This window comes from Amblyomma maculatum, chromosome 1 (assembly GCF_055883805.1).
Source record: "Amblyomma maculatum isolate TAMU_Amacu chromosome 1, ASM5588380v1, whole genome shotgun sequence".
Taxonomy (NCBI): Eukaryota; Metazoa; Arthropoda; class Arachnida; order Ixodida; family Ixodidae; genus Amblyomma; species Amblyomma maculatum.
Window position 1 is genome coordinate 95,496,784 of NC_139344.1, and position 16,775 is coordinate 95,513,558.

The 16,775-nt window shown below is 43.7% G+C and overlaps 1 protein-coding gene across 1 annotated transcript in view; it reads left to right on the top strand.

Moving 5' to 3' along the window:
- The window catches only part of LOC146203241 (F-box only protein 31-like), a 72,918-nt gene extending 60,599 nt beyond the window's left edge, over positions 1-12,319 (top strand). The window contains exon 9 of the mRNA XM_084588608.1: positions 10,998-12,319. Within this exon, the coding sequence (XP_084444734.1) occupies positions 10,998-11,154 (157 nt within the window). The 3' untranslated portion in view covers positions 11,155-12,319. The remainder of the gene's footprint in view (positions 1-10,997) is intronic.
- Positions 12,320-16,775: the final 4,456 nt, after the last annotated feature.

Consider the following 16,775-nt stretch of genomic DNA (forward strand, 5'->3'; position numbering starts at 1 on the left):
TCGTCCCAAAGAAGTCTCAATGGAGGCAATGTGTCTGATAACGTGGTTGAGTCGTTGCTATCTGTAGAGGAGCTACTGAACGAGACCGACGGTGGACAGCAAGAAGAAAGCCGACCACTCCAATCCGATGCAGCTAAATTGCCTGTGGGCCATGCTTCCTACTCAGCAGAACGAAGTGATGCCCGCCTTATTAAAGTGAAAGCCTTTAATGGCTCATGATGTCGTGGGCAAAGTTGTCCCGCTTTTGCGGCGTTCTGATTGGCCGAGGCAGGATGCGTCCCTGCCATCTGCAATCCCACACTTGAACGCGTGCAAGGGAACGCCACGCGACAGGAGCCGTGGGGTACCGTCAAACTCACATTTGCCGGATAAAGTGATAGATACTGTGCCTTTCCTTTCCTGGAAACCAATTATACCTCTATATAGCACTGCAACGAATGTTGACAAGAGGCTAACGATGAGAGGCAAATTATAGGATAGGCTTTCGCCATTCCTCTCTTAAGAGACATCTAAGAAACCCTGTAATCTGTTTATTATATCGCCGGCTACGTGGCAAGGAAACGTTTGTTGTCCATCGCCTGTGAGGATTGCAAGGCTGCTTGCCTAATGAAGAAAGAAGACGTGCCCAACTCCGATTTGCCGCATCGATGCTGTAGGTATGTGCCATTATTACGAGGGAGAAGAAGAAGAAGATGCTGTAGGACCTTGGCGGGCGTTTGTATCCAATGACTCTAGAAGAACAAATTACTAGCTCTTTCAGTAGAACTTGTCTCCACGCTAAGTCAGTGACTGACATGTGGAAAATGGCAAGGAAACATGTGTTGTCCATCGCCTGTGAGGATTGCAAGGCTGCTTGCCTAATGAAGAAAGAAGACGTGCCCAGCTCCGATTTGCCGCATCGATGCTGTAGGTATGTGCCTTTATAACGAGGGAGAAGAAAGATGCTGTAGGACCTTGGCGGGCTTCTATATTCAAGAACAAATTACTAGCTCTTTCAGTAAAACTTGTCTCCGCGCTAAGTCAGTGACTGACTTGTGGAAAATGATTGGCGAAACGACAAAAATAGGCTGCCCCAGCACTCACCTACACTGACGAATTCCGTAGTTAAATTTTACTGCTTAACCCGGGTTCACTTCGTTTTTTTGAAAGGGGTAAATCAAAAGGAAGGTGAAAGGAAAGCAAAAAAAGGTGAAGCCAAGCGTGCTTTAGCGGGCTGCAGATTAAGCGAAAAGTGCAGTGTCTGCCACACTTGTTTCTCTGGACACCCGAAGTCGTTTCGAGGTACCATCATGTCCACATATGCCGGCGACCGGATTTTGCATAATAATAGCTTTAATAAATAAGTGCTCTGTCAGAAACACGTCTTTTTTTTTTTTTTTTTTTTTTTTTGCTGGCTAAGGGCACTCATCACATTTTTTTTTTTATGCTCCATGAGCTACATTTCATTGGAGCATTTTTTAGAAGAGGGAATGCAAAAGCATTCAATTGCTGAGATTACAAAGCATGTAAAAGAACTCCATGGGGCAAAAAATCAATCCGGAGCTCTCCAGTACAATTTTGCCATTGCCTTTCACTAATTCACGATACAAGCGCACTGCACGACACAAAGTATTCTTGCCATGTAATTATTTAAAGAGCAAAAGAAAAGCATGCAACACCGTATGTTAAAATTTTCCATGGCGTATTAGCGCGAATTTGCATGCTCTGTTTACATCATATGAGCTTCAAATCCAAGCTCTTAAGAGGCAGATTGTTATTAGCTGCTAGTAGATGTGCGTACTGGGAAAAAACCCACCGCAGGAGGCAACTAAAGATTAAACCTCCGCCAATTTATGTTGAAAAAAAAAAACAAATAAACGAAATGATTCTCGCAACTGCCTGCTCTAGACAGAATGCCATTCTGATCCGTGAATATTTCTTAACTCGGACCTCATAATTGCATTATGTCGACAAACCACCGTCAACGAGCCAGTTCTCACCTTCAGCGGCATCCTAAAGCCAAATCATGGTGCGCAAATCATGCAATTATGCGCAGTCTGCGCACTTGCCCCCATGCATGAGCAGCGACCGCGGATCCACCCTAACAGCACCCTCAGCATCAGCGCCCCTGGCGGCATCGGTGAGCAACGAGGCCATTTCCGGTAAAAAAAACGTGCCACGCTTTTCACTCCTGAACAATTCTAGCCACCCTAGTAACGGGGCCATTTTCTCGCTTGTTATTTCAAAGCATCACAATGGAGTGCTGTTGAGTTAGATTTTATAGGTGCTTGTTTGCCTTTTGCAAAAATGTTGTTCATTGCTTACCCTGTAATGCCCCCACATCAAAAACGTCAGGTAAAAGTTGTGAATTTCCAGGGTTTCATCAGTAATCAGTCACAGAAATTTAAGGAATGGAAGATTATTAAGCAGACGTAATTGCCACATTATGAAATCTGGGTAAATTTGGTGACTTATGAGTACCTAAGGATGGTAAAACTGTGTGTAAATTTGTAGATGCATACATTAAATCTATAGCAACAAAAAATAACTGCTCCATCTCCTGCCAATGTAGCATTGCCAGCACAGAAAAGTTTGCTGTTTTGGCATTGTGGTCAGCTTGTGCTTGAAATTACCTTTCAGCAGGCCTCTTCCATTTCTGGCAGTTGACACCTTGCCTTGACCTTACTTTGATAAATAAGTTGTATGTATGTGACTGTTTCTGCATTTTATGTTAGTGATTCATGTAGTTTTGCGAGCAGAAGTAGAAATGATTTGAATTTTTGCACACTTTGTCACAAATGATATGCCAGGCATTACAGGGCAATTAATTCACAGAACTTACAACAAAATTCACAAAACATCTTAATGCACAAGCTCACTATGTAGGTTTGGAAGCTGTTATTGCCTTGGCTAAATATTAGAGCCATGCATGCCAATAAAAGTGTTAAAAATTCAAATCGAAGCCCATTCACACTCCTTCTTTCTTCGTTCACATGGGTGACTGCAAAAACACAGCACATTATGTGCAAAGCCCAGAGAATTTGGTCATCAATCAGGATTTATGCTGAACGTGCTTCTAGGCTCTTTGTTGTCTGTGCTAGGTGGCTGCTGTCTTTCTCTACATCATCTGTTTTCGAGCATGAAGAATTAGTTGCACTTAGTCTTGCAACTTGTTGGCAGTAGAATGGAAGCTGCGCCTAAACAAGAATTTATGCGATAATTGACCATCGCAAGTATGCAGCGCCAAATTTAGCTGAGTATTGTTGATGTTTGAGTAACACTGGGTGCTTGCAACAAAAAGATGCAGCTGCATCCACATCCAGGACAGTTCGGTTCACTCGTGGTGCTTGTCCTAAAGCTGTTATCATTGCGGCTTTCACGAAAGGCTGGTGGCACTAGCCTTTCTGAATTGAAATTAATGGCAGCTTATCGATTCCACTACTGTTTATAGTAGCTGTCCTTTTTCTATTTTTCTTTCATGAACTTGAGCAAAAACCTTTAAAACCATTGCACCCTAATAAATTTTTATGTGGTTTTTAGACTAAATCAGTCTCTTTATTTTGACCTCTGTTAACTCGGAACTTCGGATAATTTGAACTAGGAGTGCAGTCCTGGTCGATGCACATGTATGTCTGTGGCGGTAGACGCTTGTTAATTCGGACATCAGTGGGCTCGCTCTGGTTATTTCGAGCGGGAGACCACATTTTGAGGTACAGCACGCGCCACCAGCGGTCATCGAAATAAGGCTCCCCAAACCTGAATTGCATTTAACAGTTGTGCCCACGCACATTGTGCACGCTGTGGCTAGTGTGATGACGGTCGGAAGTTTGCCGTTTCTAAAATAAAGGTAGATCTCATAGTTTTGGATTTGCTTGTACTTCATGCCATTTTGTGACTGCGGTTGGGCACGCACATTGAACGCTGCTTGGGGAATCACTGTTCTTTTATTGTTGTTTTGAGATGGCGTCATGCTGTTCTAGTACGCATGTCCCTCGCGTGCATTCACATACTGCTTCCAGCTGGTCACTCGCATTTTCACCGCACTGTGCGCTTTGCTGCAATGCTTCACCATGTCACTGTGCGGTGAAGCATCCTCAAAATGTGACGGGGCCGTTTTGCACAACGGCATCAATACTACTGAGTCGTACTGCGAGAACGCTAGGGAGGTTTTTATGATTTTGGAGCAATCCTTCAACCTTCACGACAGTGTGTGCAAAGCAGAGCGCTTGACGAAATTAGAAAAAACTGTCGTTTTCACTTGGGTTTTATCTCAAATGCAGGCAGCTGTCATGCATGTGTTCATCAAATAGCCTTACTGTAATGCAAACCGTTTTCAGCAATTTTTTCGAGCCCATTCTATAATTCAAACTTTAGGTTAATTTGGATATTTTTTTCTGCTTCATTGGAGGCCGAATTAACGAGAGTTTACTGTAACTGTGGACAGAAAAATATTCTTAGTGGCTTTTGATGCGCCATGTTCCTAAGTGCTTCGAAACAGGCCATAAATTGCTCCCAACATGCTCTGAAATTGGACCTTTGCTGCCCCAAAATAAAACTTTTGTTGCTCCCGTGCCTGCTTCAAAAAGCTAAAGCCTACTTCCACCCCTGCTCACTCAATCATTTTGACTCTTAACTCGCTTTGCCTCGCAGCTCATTTGGGCTCACTCACTAATAACTCATGACTCATCTGGGCTCACTCATTTGGGCTCACTCATTGACACATAACTCATTCGGGCTCACTCACTTGTTTTGACTGCAACTCATCTGGACTCACTCATTTTCACTCAAGTGATTTGGACCCGCTCACTGACCTGAGCTATTCCATTAGCTTAAGTGGCCCTGGCTAATAAGACTTCATTTTTGGTGCTTTAGTTGGATTGAATGCTTTTCATACGAGTTAAGTGATGCATGTGGTTGCCTATGTCTTCAGCTTACTCCAGTAATAGATGCTCTAACTGCAATTATCCTCTCCCTGGACGGCTATTTTCTCCATTGTTTATATGTAGTACCACGACCTACTGTATAATGGGCGACCTGCGCGTGCGCCGCCTCCCCAGCGCCGGAGGTTTGCTTTTGCTTGTGCTGTTTTTTTTTTTAGTTCTCTAATGTCACTGTCGAGAGTGGTGCTGTAACTCATCCCCATCACGAGACCCGTCGACCGGCTACGGAGCGCGAAGATTGAACACATGTGGGCCGTGGATATACGGGCTGGAGCGGCCGCAAAACTCGGTGCCGGCGAGTTCATTTTAAGTAGGCACTAAATAACTTAATCAGAGGCAGTTTTGACGTGCCCTGTGTCTGTGGGTGGCGGCGGATGCCTACGCGTTTGCAGCGTCATTACGCACTATGGTCTACTGTTGCGTGCTGCTCTGCAAGTTGAGCGGGCGAACATCGACAGGGACCTAACAGAGGTACGAAATCAGTGGCTCAAGAACATCTCGCGGCAAGCCAAACTTAAGCTATGAAGCTGCACCAGCTTTTAAACATGCTTATAATATCGCCTTACTCGAGCATTCTGGGCGACCGCGTCCATTGTGGTAGCGAGATCATTTTAGAAGGAAAGGGTTGTGATCATCAGCTGATGCTGTAAAAGTAGAGTTTCCGTTGCCTTCAGTGATGTCCGGAAAGTACATTTCTCTTATGGCACAACTTGCTTTTCAGTGTCAGGGAAACAGCCCTGGATTCCAAGTGACAGGAGCACAGTGTGTAGCCTGCATTTTAAGCAGGAGGACCAACAATTTTGCGAATGGAAAAGTGGCATATTTATACGTGCAGCTCAAGCATGACACTTATCGCCAAATAACCGCTGCGAACCCAACACGAGGAAGCCAGGCGGCAACATCAGGATACCAGACAAGATATTTTAACCCAAGCAGATAAACTAATAGAAACGGAAAAAAAAAAAAAAAAAATTTCGAAACGGAAGGCAGGCCAACTCTTAGCAAAAGCAGTGTGGACGATTCGTAGCAACAGCAGAGCAAGACATGAGAAGCAAACCAGTCCAGAGCCTAAAAATGAAAAAAAAACAACAAAAAAAAAAACGAGAAAACAATTGTAGCAAAAGCACAGTAAAAAAGGGGAAGCAAAAGCAGTCAGAAACCTACAAAAACCTAAACCAACAACAAAAGACGAACTTAGCAAAAGCAGAGTCAAACAAAAGAAGCAAAAGCAGTCCGAAACCTAAACCAACAACAAAAGATGATCTTAGCAAAAGCAGAGTCAAACAAAAGATGCAAAATCGGTCAAACCTAAAACAACAACAGCAAAATGAAATAACAGCAGCACCAACTAGCCCGGCATCTTGCACTTCTGAACAACAGCAAAATTAAGGTCGGTCGTAGCAAAGGCAGAGTCAAACGACACCTAACCAAACAACGGAAGGCCACTAAAAAATTCAAGGCTTAAAAGTCGTACAGTACATAATGTGACGTTATGTGGTTAGGAGTGCTTCGTTCGTTTGACTCTGCCTTTTGCTACGAGCGTCTTTTGTTGTTATTGTTTAGGTTTGACTGATTTTGCTTCTTTTGTTTGACTCTGGTTTTGCTACGATCGTTTTTGTTGTTGTGTTTAGGTTTCTGACTGCTTTTGCTTCCCTTTTTTACTATATTGCTTTTGCTACGACTTTTTTTTTTTTTTAGGTTTTCTGACTGCTTTGCTTCATTTGTTTGACTGCCTGAGCTACGAGTGTTCTTGTTGGTTTAGGTTTCTGACTGCTTTTGCTTCTTTTGTTTGACTTGCTACAATCGATCGTCTCTTTTTTTTTTTTGGTATTTCGTTGTTGTTGGTTTAAGTTTTTGTCTGCATGCTTTTGCTTCTTTTTTGTTTGACTCTGCTTTTGCCACGATCGTCTTTTGTTGGTGGTGGTTTAGGTTTCCGACTGCTTTTGCCTCTTTTGTTTGACTCTGCTTTCGCTGTGTTCGTCTTTTGTTGTCGGTTTAGGGTTTTTTTAGGCTTCTGACTGCTTTTGCTTCATTTTTTTTACTCTGCTTTTGCTAGGATTGTTCTCTCGTTTTTTAGGGTCCGGACTGCTTTGCTTCTCATGTCTTACTCTGCTGTTGCTACGAGTGGTCCACACTGCTTTTGCTAAGAGTTGTCCTGCCTTCAGTTTCAAATTTTTTTCCGTTTCTGTTAGTTTATTTGCTGGGGTACAGATATCTTGTTTGGTATCCTGACGTTCCCGCCTGGCTTTCACGTGTGTTAGGTTCGCAGCGATTATTAGGCGATGAGTCTCATGCTTGAGCTGTATGTATATGCCACTTTTCCGTTCAATAAATTGTTGGTAGTGTGCGGATCTGGTGTCCCTTTCTTGTCTGTGTGTTGCGCCGCCGTTTCACTACAGTTTGTGTTCACAAGCTTATTACGCGCATTGAAACGGGAGGGGGAAACACCGAGCACGCATATTCGGCAAATATTTAATTGCACTGGACACAGCCTGCCTGCGCAGATATCAAATACGGAGGAACGAACGTGCACGGGAGGCAGACTGGCAGTCTGCTCCAACTGGGCTACTACGCTCACTAACTAAAGAAACGCAACCGCGTTCGTCGAAAGGACGACGACGGCTTCATCGAAGATGTTTCCGGGGCTCTTACACCCAATATTGCCACTCTCATTTCACTGACCCACACCTTTATCTTGCCGCAGCTATCGCTCATGAGAAATAATGGTTCCACAAATCCTCCCGCGGAACTCTGCGCCGCTCGCTTGCAGGCACAGCCGGAGTGCGTGAAACGCTGCTCTGGGGGTGAGCTTTGGCGGCATCTACCGGCTGTTTCGGTCCCTACTCAGTGGTCACGTGGTATTTCTTCGGCCACGCGCTCCCGTAGAGAGTGGCGTGATGCGCAGGTCGCCCATTATACAGTAGGTCGTGTGTAATACACAGTTAGATGCACCTGGCATGCTCACATACCTTTCTTTACGGGAGTTTCTGATAAAACGAACAAATTTGCTTGCCCCTTTAAAGTTCATTTTAAGGAAGTGAAGACACCAAAGTTTAATTGTGTACTTTGTCTTTAGAATAATGCATAGCACATTACATGAAATGAATAGCCCCCTTGGTTTGTGTGAAACAGCTGTAAATAATTTAAAATTGGATTTTTCCTCTCTTGCAGTTTTACTTTTGGTTTCAACGGCAGCAGCTTTGACGTTACAGATGAGCTGACATTACATGAGGCTACAACTACTTTGTTTATTTTAATTTGCATCAATTCTTGTGCAAGCCTGCCCAAAAGTTGGAATCACCTAAACATTAATAAACAGCGATTATATCGTAGTTTTTTTTCGTGACTTACGTGACAATTCATCTGTGATATCGAAGCCGTCAGTCAATGGTAGCAACCAAAACTGTGCGATTAAAAATTCACATGTAAATTATTGAGCTAGCTTAGGTGAATTCGATATCATGATTTATGTGCAGTATTGTCTTATTCACTATTCTAAAGAAAAATAATAGATTTAAAATTTGAAGGGCCACAATTCACCCTCCACTCAAAAATATTTTCTTGCCCTATGACCTTGAAGCTTTGCCCCCGGAATGCAAGGCCACAAACATTTTAATTAATAGCTTAGTTAAAGCCACTGCAATCAACCAATTCTGTCATGTTTCTCTCCCTCCGTTCCCTCTCGGAGGTTTTCCACTCTCCTGCCTGGCCGTCTTGCCTCCGCAAGCCAAACTCCCCTTCCTGCTCCCCATTTAGCGGGAGGCGTGTCTTGTGGAATAGGTCACATGCATATGTCATGACTCCAGCCTTTTGAAACATTTTTTTTCTTCCTTTTTGCTGTCTTTGTGCATTAGGCCGAGTCCCCAACGTGCAGGGTGACCTCCAGGTGACCTTTTGTTTGAAAGCTGAAAAGAGAGCTCCACCTCCCCTCCCATCAGGCTGTCTCCGGCATTTCTTAGAAAATCAGGCAGGGGCCAGTATGCCTTTGTGCGTGCGTGCGTGCACACATGCATCTATCTTTTCTATGTTCGTGGTTACGCAAGTGTATGACCAGCAGAGCACACAGATACTCTGAAGTGTACATGGACTAGAAAAGTAAACTAAAAACCTTTTTTTTGTGTGTGGTTATATGCTTGTGCAAAAACGAAAGGCAGGACAGAAAAGTGCGCATCGAGCAGCAGACACCCTCCCCCCAACCGTCAGTCAGAGAGACTGACCGGACCAGTGGATGCCGTCTAGCGTTGTATGTCATTCCCGTGGCTCGCAGGCCAGCGTAGAGAACAAGAAAGCTGGTTTTCGAAAGGGAGCATGAGAGAACTTTTTAATTTTTTTCTGCTTCCCGGCATGTGCATCGTTGTAGTATTTAGCAGAGACTGTCTTTGATACCTGATCAAAGCATTGGGCTTGTTTGTTTACAATGCCATGCCTTGGTCAGTGGCCCTTTAAAGGCAGCCTGCTGTAATCCAAAACCTTCCCTTATGGTGTCCCCATATGTTACTTTAGAGTGTGAAACCCCCACACTTTATTAATATTTTTTACACTTGCTAGAGGGCAGTGAAGTGACAAGATCATGGGTTCAGCCATCACCAGCCACATTTGGTTTGCTGGAATGAGACAGTTGTGCGAGTTTACTAACATAAAAACCAGTAGTACAGTAAGACCTTATCAGTATGTTTCCATTTCGTACACTAATAATAGCAGACATTAAAAATTGCCCATAGTTTTACTTTATTTTTTTCGGCAAAGTCTAGTCATCTACTTTCATTGTGGCTTTTCTGCAGTGCTATGGTGCGAAGGGGCAAAGCATTTGTGCGCGCAGGCGTGCACACACACACGTACAAAGCACATAAAACAATGTGCTAACATACAAGTGGTCCATTCCTCTACGGGAGCAACATGAAGAGGAAGAACACAGTGACCTCACTGTACCTAAGTGCCAGGCGGCAAAGCACTTAAAAGCAACAAAAACGCACTTGACATGTGAGTGGGCTGAGTCTAGGTACACAGCGTGACAAGCAACGCTGCCCCAGTTATCTGTCGTGGTGGCTTTCTCACGGTGCAAAAAGCGAAGCATCTGAAAACAGTGAAGATTTTGGCTTCTTTTACCATTGCCATTGAGGAACCAGGTGTGTTGCAGAGTACCTTCCACACTTGAGGCAATGCAAATGGGGACTAAGTTCTGCAAGCACTAGACAAGGAGTTGGCCAGACCTTGTGCCAAAGGTGGTAAATGACATTTGTACAGAGTGAACTTATTATTAATTGCCTTCTTAGCTCATTCAATGAAACATTTCAAAATTAGGCATTTTTGATTTTTTTTTTTTTTTTTCATAAGGCGGTCTTTTTTCTTTTCTTTGCACTTTCAGAACCCTATCAGTGAGCTTTTACTGCACATGATGTGTGATGCTGAGTACATGTTAGCAGTGTTATTTCATCCCTTCCAACAACACCAGCACTGGCAGCAGGCGTAGCGGACCAACTCTTTCAGTAATGTGAATAGAAAATACTTGCATTCAATGTCCAAAGTGCGGAATGACAATTACAGATGCTCTGCCCCTCTAGCCTTCACATCATTGCCAAAAGCAGCTGCAACCAAGTATGGAACCTTCAGTTCTATATCCTGTGCTGTGATTTTTATTGCAACATAAGCTCTAACTTTGCAGGTGGCTTTCAAACACAAACAAATGACTTTGCTCAATAACTTTTTAGACTCTTTGATGATTTCTTGAGATGTAGTTTTCACTAATCTATTAAAAAGACCAGTCACCTTTGCTTAGACATCCCATGTGTCCTGTCACTGAGATAGCCTTGTCTCAGCGTCCTTTGCACCATGAAAGATATAATTACACCTCTATTTTAGTAGGAGCCCTAGGTGTACTGCCTTGCTTGAGATGTTTCTTCTCACACAAACAATGCATATAGTAGTAGGCAGGCTGCTTTTTTCAGGTATATGAAAGGTGTTTGGAGGCGCGTGTGTAATACAGCATTGTGTGTTTTTACTGCTGGCTGTTTATGACACTAGTTGCTTTGGTGCTGTGTCAGAGTGTTGAACTGGATGCTGAAGTTTTCTCTTAAACAGGTACCACGGCCTGGGCCAGGTGGCTGGGCATGGTTTCACGAACCCATCTTTCTCACGGGGCCACTGGGTCGTCTTCAGTGAGGATCTGTTTGGCTTTCTCTGGCTGGAGTTGCTCTCATTGAGCATGTACCACAGGGTCAAGGAAGAGGTTGCCTAGAGGCTGTTTTTCCCCCCTGACCCCCTGAGTAGCTGCCAGAGGTGCTAGCATCTGGAGCGAGCTGTGTTGTCACTAGGTGGACCTGGTTGGCCTAATGACTGATGGACACTGGAAAGAAAAAATGTAGCTACTGTGCTGGGTTCTGGTGGAACTGTGTGTGTGTGTGTGTATGTGTGTGAGAGAAGCAGATGTGCTGAACAGAATGGAGGTACAGTCAAGTTTGCGCCACTAGTTAGCTGTCTTTCGCACGAATCACGTCACAGTCTAGCATACTGTGAGACATTGTGTGCTTTTTTATGGTGAAGATGATGTTAAAGGTAGTGCTCACAAGGCATTACCAAACTGATTTTTTCCGGTTACGGCATGCGCAGTGTCGCCTACTGTGAACATGGTTGCACTTTAGCTGTGCTCGGGTCTATTACCTCTGCCTGTCGGGATAGTTAGTGCATGATGCTAATAATGTAACACCTGAAGAGTGCATTTTTAGGCATGGAAGGGTGTGTGTGTGCGTGTGATTTTCTTTCCTCCTTGTCAAGAACAATGCCTCTTTTGAGGATTAATTGCCAAATTTCTCTATAATGCGCAACACATTTTGCCAAGGTTGTTTGGAAGGGTTTTGACGTTTTGCTTCTAGAGTTTTTGGACATGTTCCGGGGAAGCATTTTTGTTGCCTTTTTCTTTCCTTGAGTATAGCAGGAAGTGATAGCTGATGCTAAACTTAGTAATGTCACAATCATTTGCCATGACACTAGTGATTTGTGTTTGCACATTGTTCTACTTGTTGTTTACTGCTTGACTCTTTTGTCAAGAGGAAAGATCAAATAGTATATATAGCACGCACATTATATTATAGTATATATATATTTTTTTTTAGTGGTTTTAACAATCAAATTGTGAACAACCTTACAGCGGGATTTTATGATCTCTTGCCACATGTTACTGGCTTCTTTTTGCTTTTACTAGAGTTTGCTTTTACTTGAGCTTTTAATAGAGGCTTCATTTGTATTTTTTAATTGTACAGAGGGGTCGTCCCATGCCAAACATCCCAGACATTGCACTCAACCATCTCCGATTTGTTCACAAATAATCGTGAGAACACCTTAATGTGGGTAAAACATTTTTGCTCAAAGAAGAATTATTCATGAGCTGAGCACAGTTTGAACATTTTCAAAGGGTGAGAAACCAGACATTGCTCAATAATAAATAAAGGATTCAATTTGCACAGATTCTGCCTTTGGGTATAATTCAGAACATGCAGTTTTGTACGGCGTATTTTTTTTAATAAATCGGAGAGTTTCGAGTGTTATTTCTAGGATGTTTGGCATGGAATGACACAATGAGACTTTACAGGTTGTTTTTATGTGTGGTGGCCAGTGTTATATTTAATGGTTTTATCATGGAGAGAGGTACTGTATGAGCACCTCATTCACTTGCCAGTAAGTACTAAATCTTCACTGGTTGTCTTACTGTGTATTAGTTGATGTTGAGTTAAATGTACATTGTGTTGTGACAGTTGAGTCACTCAGCAGGCTCTGAATGTCTCTTAGATGTGCATTCCTAGCCTTAAATATGTGTGTTGAATCGTTGTGCTTGTGCGTTGATGTTAGACTCTTGAGGTAGCTTTTGATGTTAAATTGAAGTGAAACTAATGTGGCTGATGATATATATTGCTGCAGCCACATGAGTCATTTCACCCTGTGCTAAAATTTAGTATGATGGGAAGGTCCAAGGGAAATATAAAACTTCTTCTTCATTGCCTGGGTTTCAGCTGTTATGCCACCCTTTCATCAGGCTTCATTGCTCTCTTGTGCAGTGAATTCATAAGCACGGCAAATTTTGGGGATGGCCTACCTAAATGTGGAACGTGCACCACTGAGTCGGTCATTAGGTTGTACGCCGGTTTTGATAAGTTTGGACAAAGTCAAATTTTGGATGCCGGTTCTGTACAAGGGCTCTCAGAGCGGAATGCTCGCCTCGTTATATCTCGTTTGGTGCCTGTTTGACAGCTCCCGATTTTGGCTCGACGTCTCTTCAAGGTTGCCACCAACAGGAGGGAAAAGTATTTCATGCATAAAAATCTGCTGGTGTGAAAGGGCATTATGAGTCATTCTATAGACTGAAAGGCTTAAAGGACTATGGACACCAAATTTTGGTGGCATTTTTCTTCTTGTTAATGATGCGTAAGTCATTCCTGTATATCTATCCACACGCGGTTTTCGCCTTAGACCACTAAATAATTTATAATTAAATTTTCTTTTCTCACCAGTTTCGGTTTCAACAGCCAAGAGGTGGCTGTGACGTCACAATCAAGTCTTGATGCGCGGCATGAAAAAACAGCGATATGATCGCTGATTCTTCACTTGTAGTGGTTCCTGTTCTTGAGGCAGGCTGGTTTTATCATTGTAGTGAATTCAAACGACACAGCAATGATTATATTGCTGTATCTTCATCCCTCGCATGACCTAGACTTGACTTTGACATCACAGCCATCGCTTGGCTGTGTAAACCGAAACCGAAACAGGTGAGAAAAGAAATTCGATTACAAATTATTCAGTAGCCATAGGTGAAACCACATGGTGATCAGTGTACAGTAATATCTTAGACATCATAACAAAGAATAAAACATGAACCCAAATTTATGTATCTATACTTCTTTAAAGGGACACCAGAAGCCCACAGTTTTTAATGCTGCGAACTCGAATATCAGGTTGATAGTAGCTGAAATAACCTTATTTCTGCAGAAATACGCAGCCTGCGCAATGGGGCTCACCGCGCGTCGCGCCGCCGCCTGTGATTGGCAAAGACGTCGCATGACGAAACTTTGAGGACCAGAGAGGCTGCCGATGCGGCTCTTTCGTTATTCTGCATGCTAATTACAGCTCTCTGTGGCTTTGTGAAAGTCATTATGGCACTCTATTTCCACTAGAATGACCATCGGGGGTTTCACCGCATATATCCATACCAGATGCGCCAACAGACAATGCAGCACTTTCTTTGTGAGGAGTGGAGGCTTTGCATGAAAACTTGCTGTGGTATAGAGTAAGGCATTTTGAAAAGTAGTGTGTGTCATTAGACACCTTTAGCAGCTTCGTGTTGCTTGTCTGCGTTACTGGAGTTGTGGTATCCCTCCCACCGGCAGTGCTCCTGCACTGATTGGTCCCGACGCTAGGCGTGTGCTAAGCTGACAGGCAACTGCCGCAATCATCCTCAAGGCGAGTTGCCATGCATTGGAACCAATTAAGCGCATGCGCATTGCCGGTGGGAGGAATCCCGCAACTCCAGTAACGTAGACAGCAACACGCATCGCGGTCTGCTGAAGGTGTCCTCTATTAGCACAAACTACATGGTCCTCAGTGAAACTTCAGTGCGCGTATTTCTGGTATTCCTCGCATATTCCTCGCTCAGTGCGCACCATATTTGGATACGCCCATACTCAGCTTAGTAAGAAGGTTGTACCAGCCTGCGCACCTACATGTAGTCATGATGACCAGGCAGTCGAAAGCTTCTACGAAGATCTAGAATTGACAATGCGGAATGGAAAGACGCAGTATACTGTACTAATGAGCAACTTCAATGCCAAGTTAGGGAAAAAGCAGGCAGAAGACCAGGCAATTGGTGACTATGGCATTGGTTCTAGGAATAGCTGGGGAGAGTTACTAGTTCAGTTGGCAGAGCGCAATAACTTAAGAATCATGAGCACCTTCTTCAGCAAACGGAAGAACCAGAAGTGGACATGGAAAAGTCCTAAAAGAGAGGCTAAAAATGATATTGACTTCATACTGTGTTCTAATTCCGCTAATATGCTGGATGTAGAGGTAATCGGGAAAGTGCGATGCAGTGACCACAGGATGGTAAGGTCTCGAATTAGTCTAAAGCTGAAGAGGAAACGAAACAGATAAGTAAGAAAGTCCATCAACGAATTAACGGTGAGGGGCAGGGCAGAGGAGTTCAAGATCTCGCTACAGAATAGATATTCAGCTCCAACCGAGGATGACGACATTAGCCTAGAAGCAATGAACAATGAATTTCAGAGATATTATCACTGAGTGCGCTGCAAAAGTATGTGGTAGGATAGTTGGAGAGGATAACGGTAAGCTGTCTAAGGAGACGAAAGATTTGATTAAGAAACATGAAAGATTTGATTAAGAAACGCCAGTGTATGAAAGCTTCCAATCGAACAGACCAGATAGAATTGGCCGAGATATCAGAGCTAATCAATAAGCGCAATGTGGCCGATATAAGGTAGTATAACATGGAGAAAATTGAGCATGCTGTAAAGAACGGGGGAAGCCTTAAAGCGGTAAAGAAGAAATTGGGCATAGGCAAAAGCCAGATGTACAAGGCGGGCAACGTCATCACGAATATGGACAAGATAGTCAAAGTAGCCGAGGAGTTCTATACAGATCTCTACAGCAGCCAAAGTAGTCAGGATTGTAACGAGATTGGCGGCAGGGAAAAACAGTCAGACGTTCCACCAGTGACGAAGGACGAGGTCAAGAAAGCATTAGAAACTATGAAAAGGGGGAAATCAGCTGGAGAGGATTAGATAACTACAAATTTGCTAAAGGACGGGGGGGATATCGTGCTAGAGAAACAGGCCACCTTGTATACGCAGTGCCTGGTGTCATCGACGGTACCAGAACCATGGAAGAACGCAAACATTATCTTAATTCATAAGAAAGGGGACGCTAAGGACTTGAAAAATTACAGACCGATCAGCATACTATCCCTTACGTATAAGGCATTTACTAAGGTAATCGCTAATAGAATCAGGACAACTTTAGACTGCAACCAAGCAAAAGATCTAGCAGGTTTTCGGAAAGGGTACTCTTCGATCATATCTATACCATCAACCAGGTGATAGAAGAATCCACAGAATATAACCAGCTCTTATACATAGCATTCATTGATTACGAAAAAGCATTTGACTCAGTAGAAACTTCGGTGGTCATGCAGGCATTGCGAGATCAGGGTGTAGATGAGTGGTATGGGAAAGTGCTACAAGATATATATTGTCGTGCACTTCCTGTGGCTCTGTATTCGAGAAAGATCAGGTGTGACAGGAAGAAGAGAGAGGAAGCTGGGTCTGGGGGTCCGCTCTGATGTGTAAATAAACCTCGTAACAACTGTGGGGGAGGTGTGGGGTAGAGATCACCACGGAACCTCTCTTACACCGCTGAAGCAGAAGAATAGCTGGGCTACCCCCCTATGGACAGAGATGGCGCAAGCAGATGTTCCAACGTAGCCAATGCCAGCAGCACAACTGACCACCACACAGCCTTTTGGGAAGCCCGGTACATTTATGGCAAGCCTGGGGAAGACGTGGATGACTGGCTCACCGATTACAATCGGGTGAGCAAATACAACCGCTGGGATGCGAAGACCAAGCTGGCGAATGTGTATTCTTTCTTGAAGAAACGGCACTGACATGGTTTGACAATCATGAAGCATCCCTTACCACCTGGGATTGCTTCATGGAAGAAATGAGAGCAGGAAGTGCGTGACACTGGGAATTTCTGTACTGGGCACTGCCACAAATAAAAATGGCCATTCCCGACTGAGATGATGCAATGGGGAATCAGAACACTTATTTGCGCAGTTCAGGGTGAGTGGTTCAACTA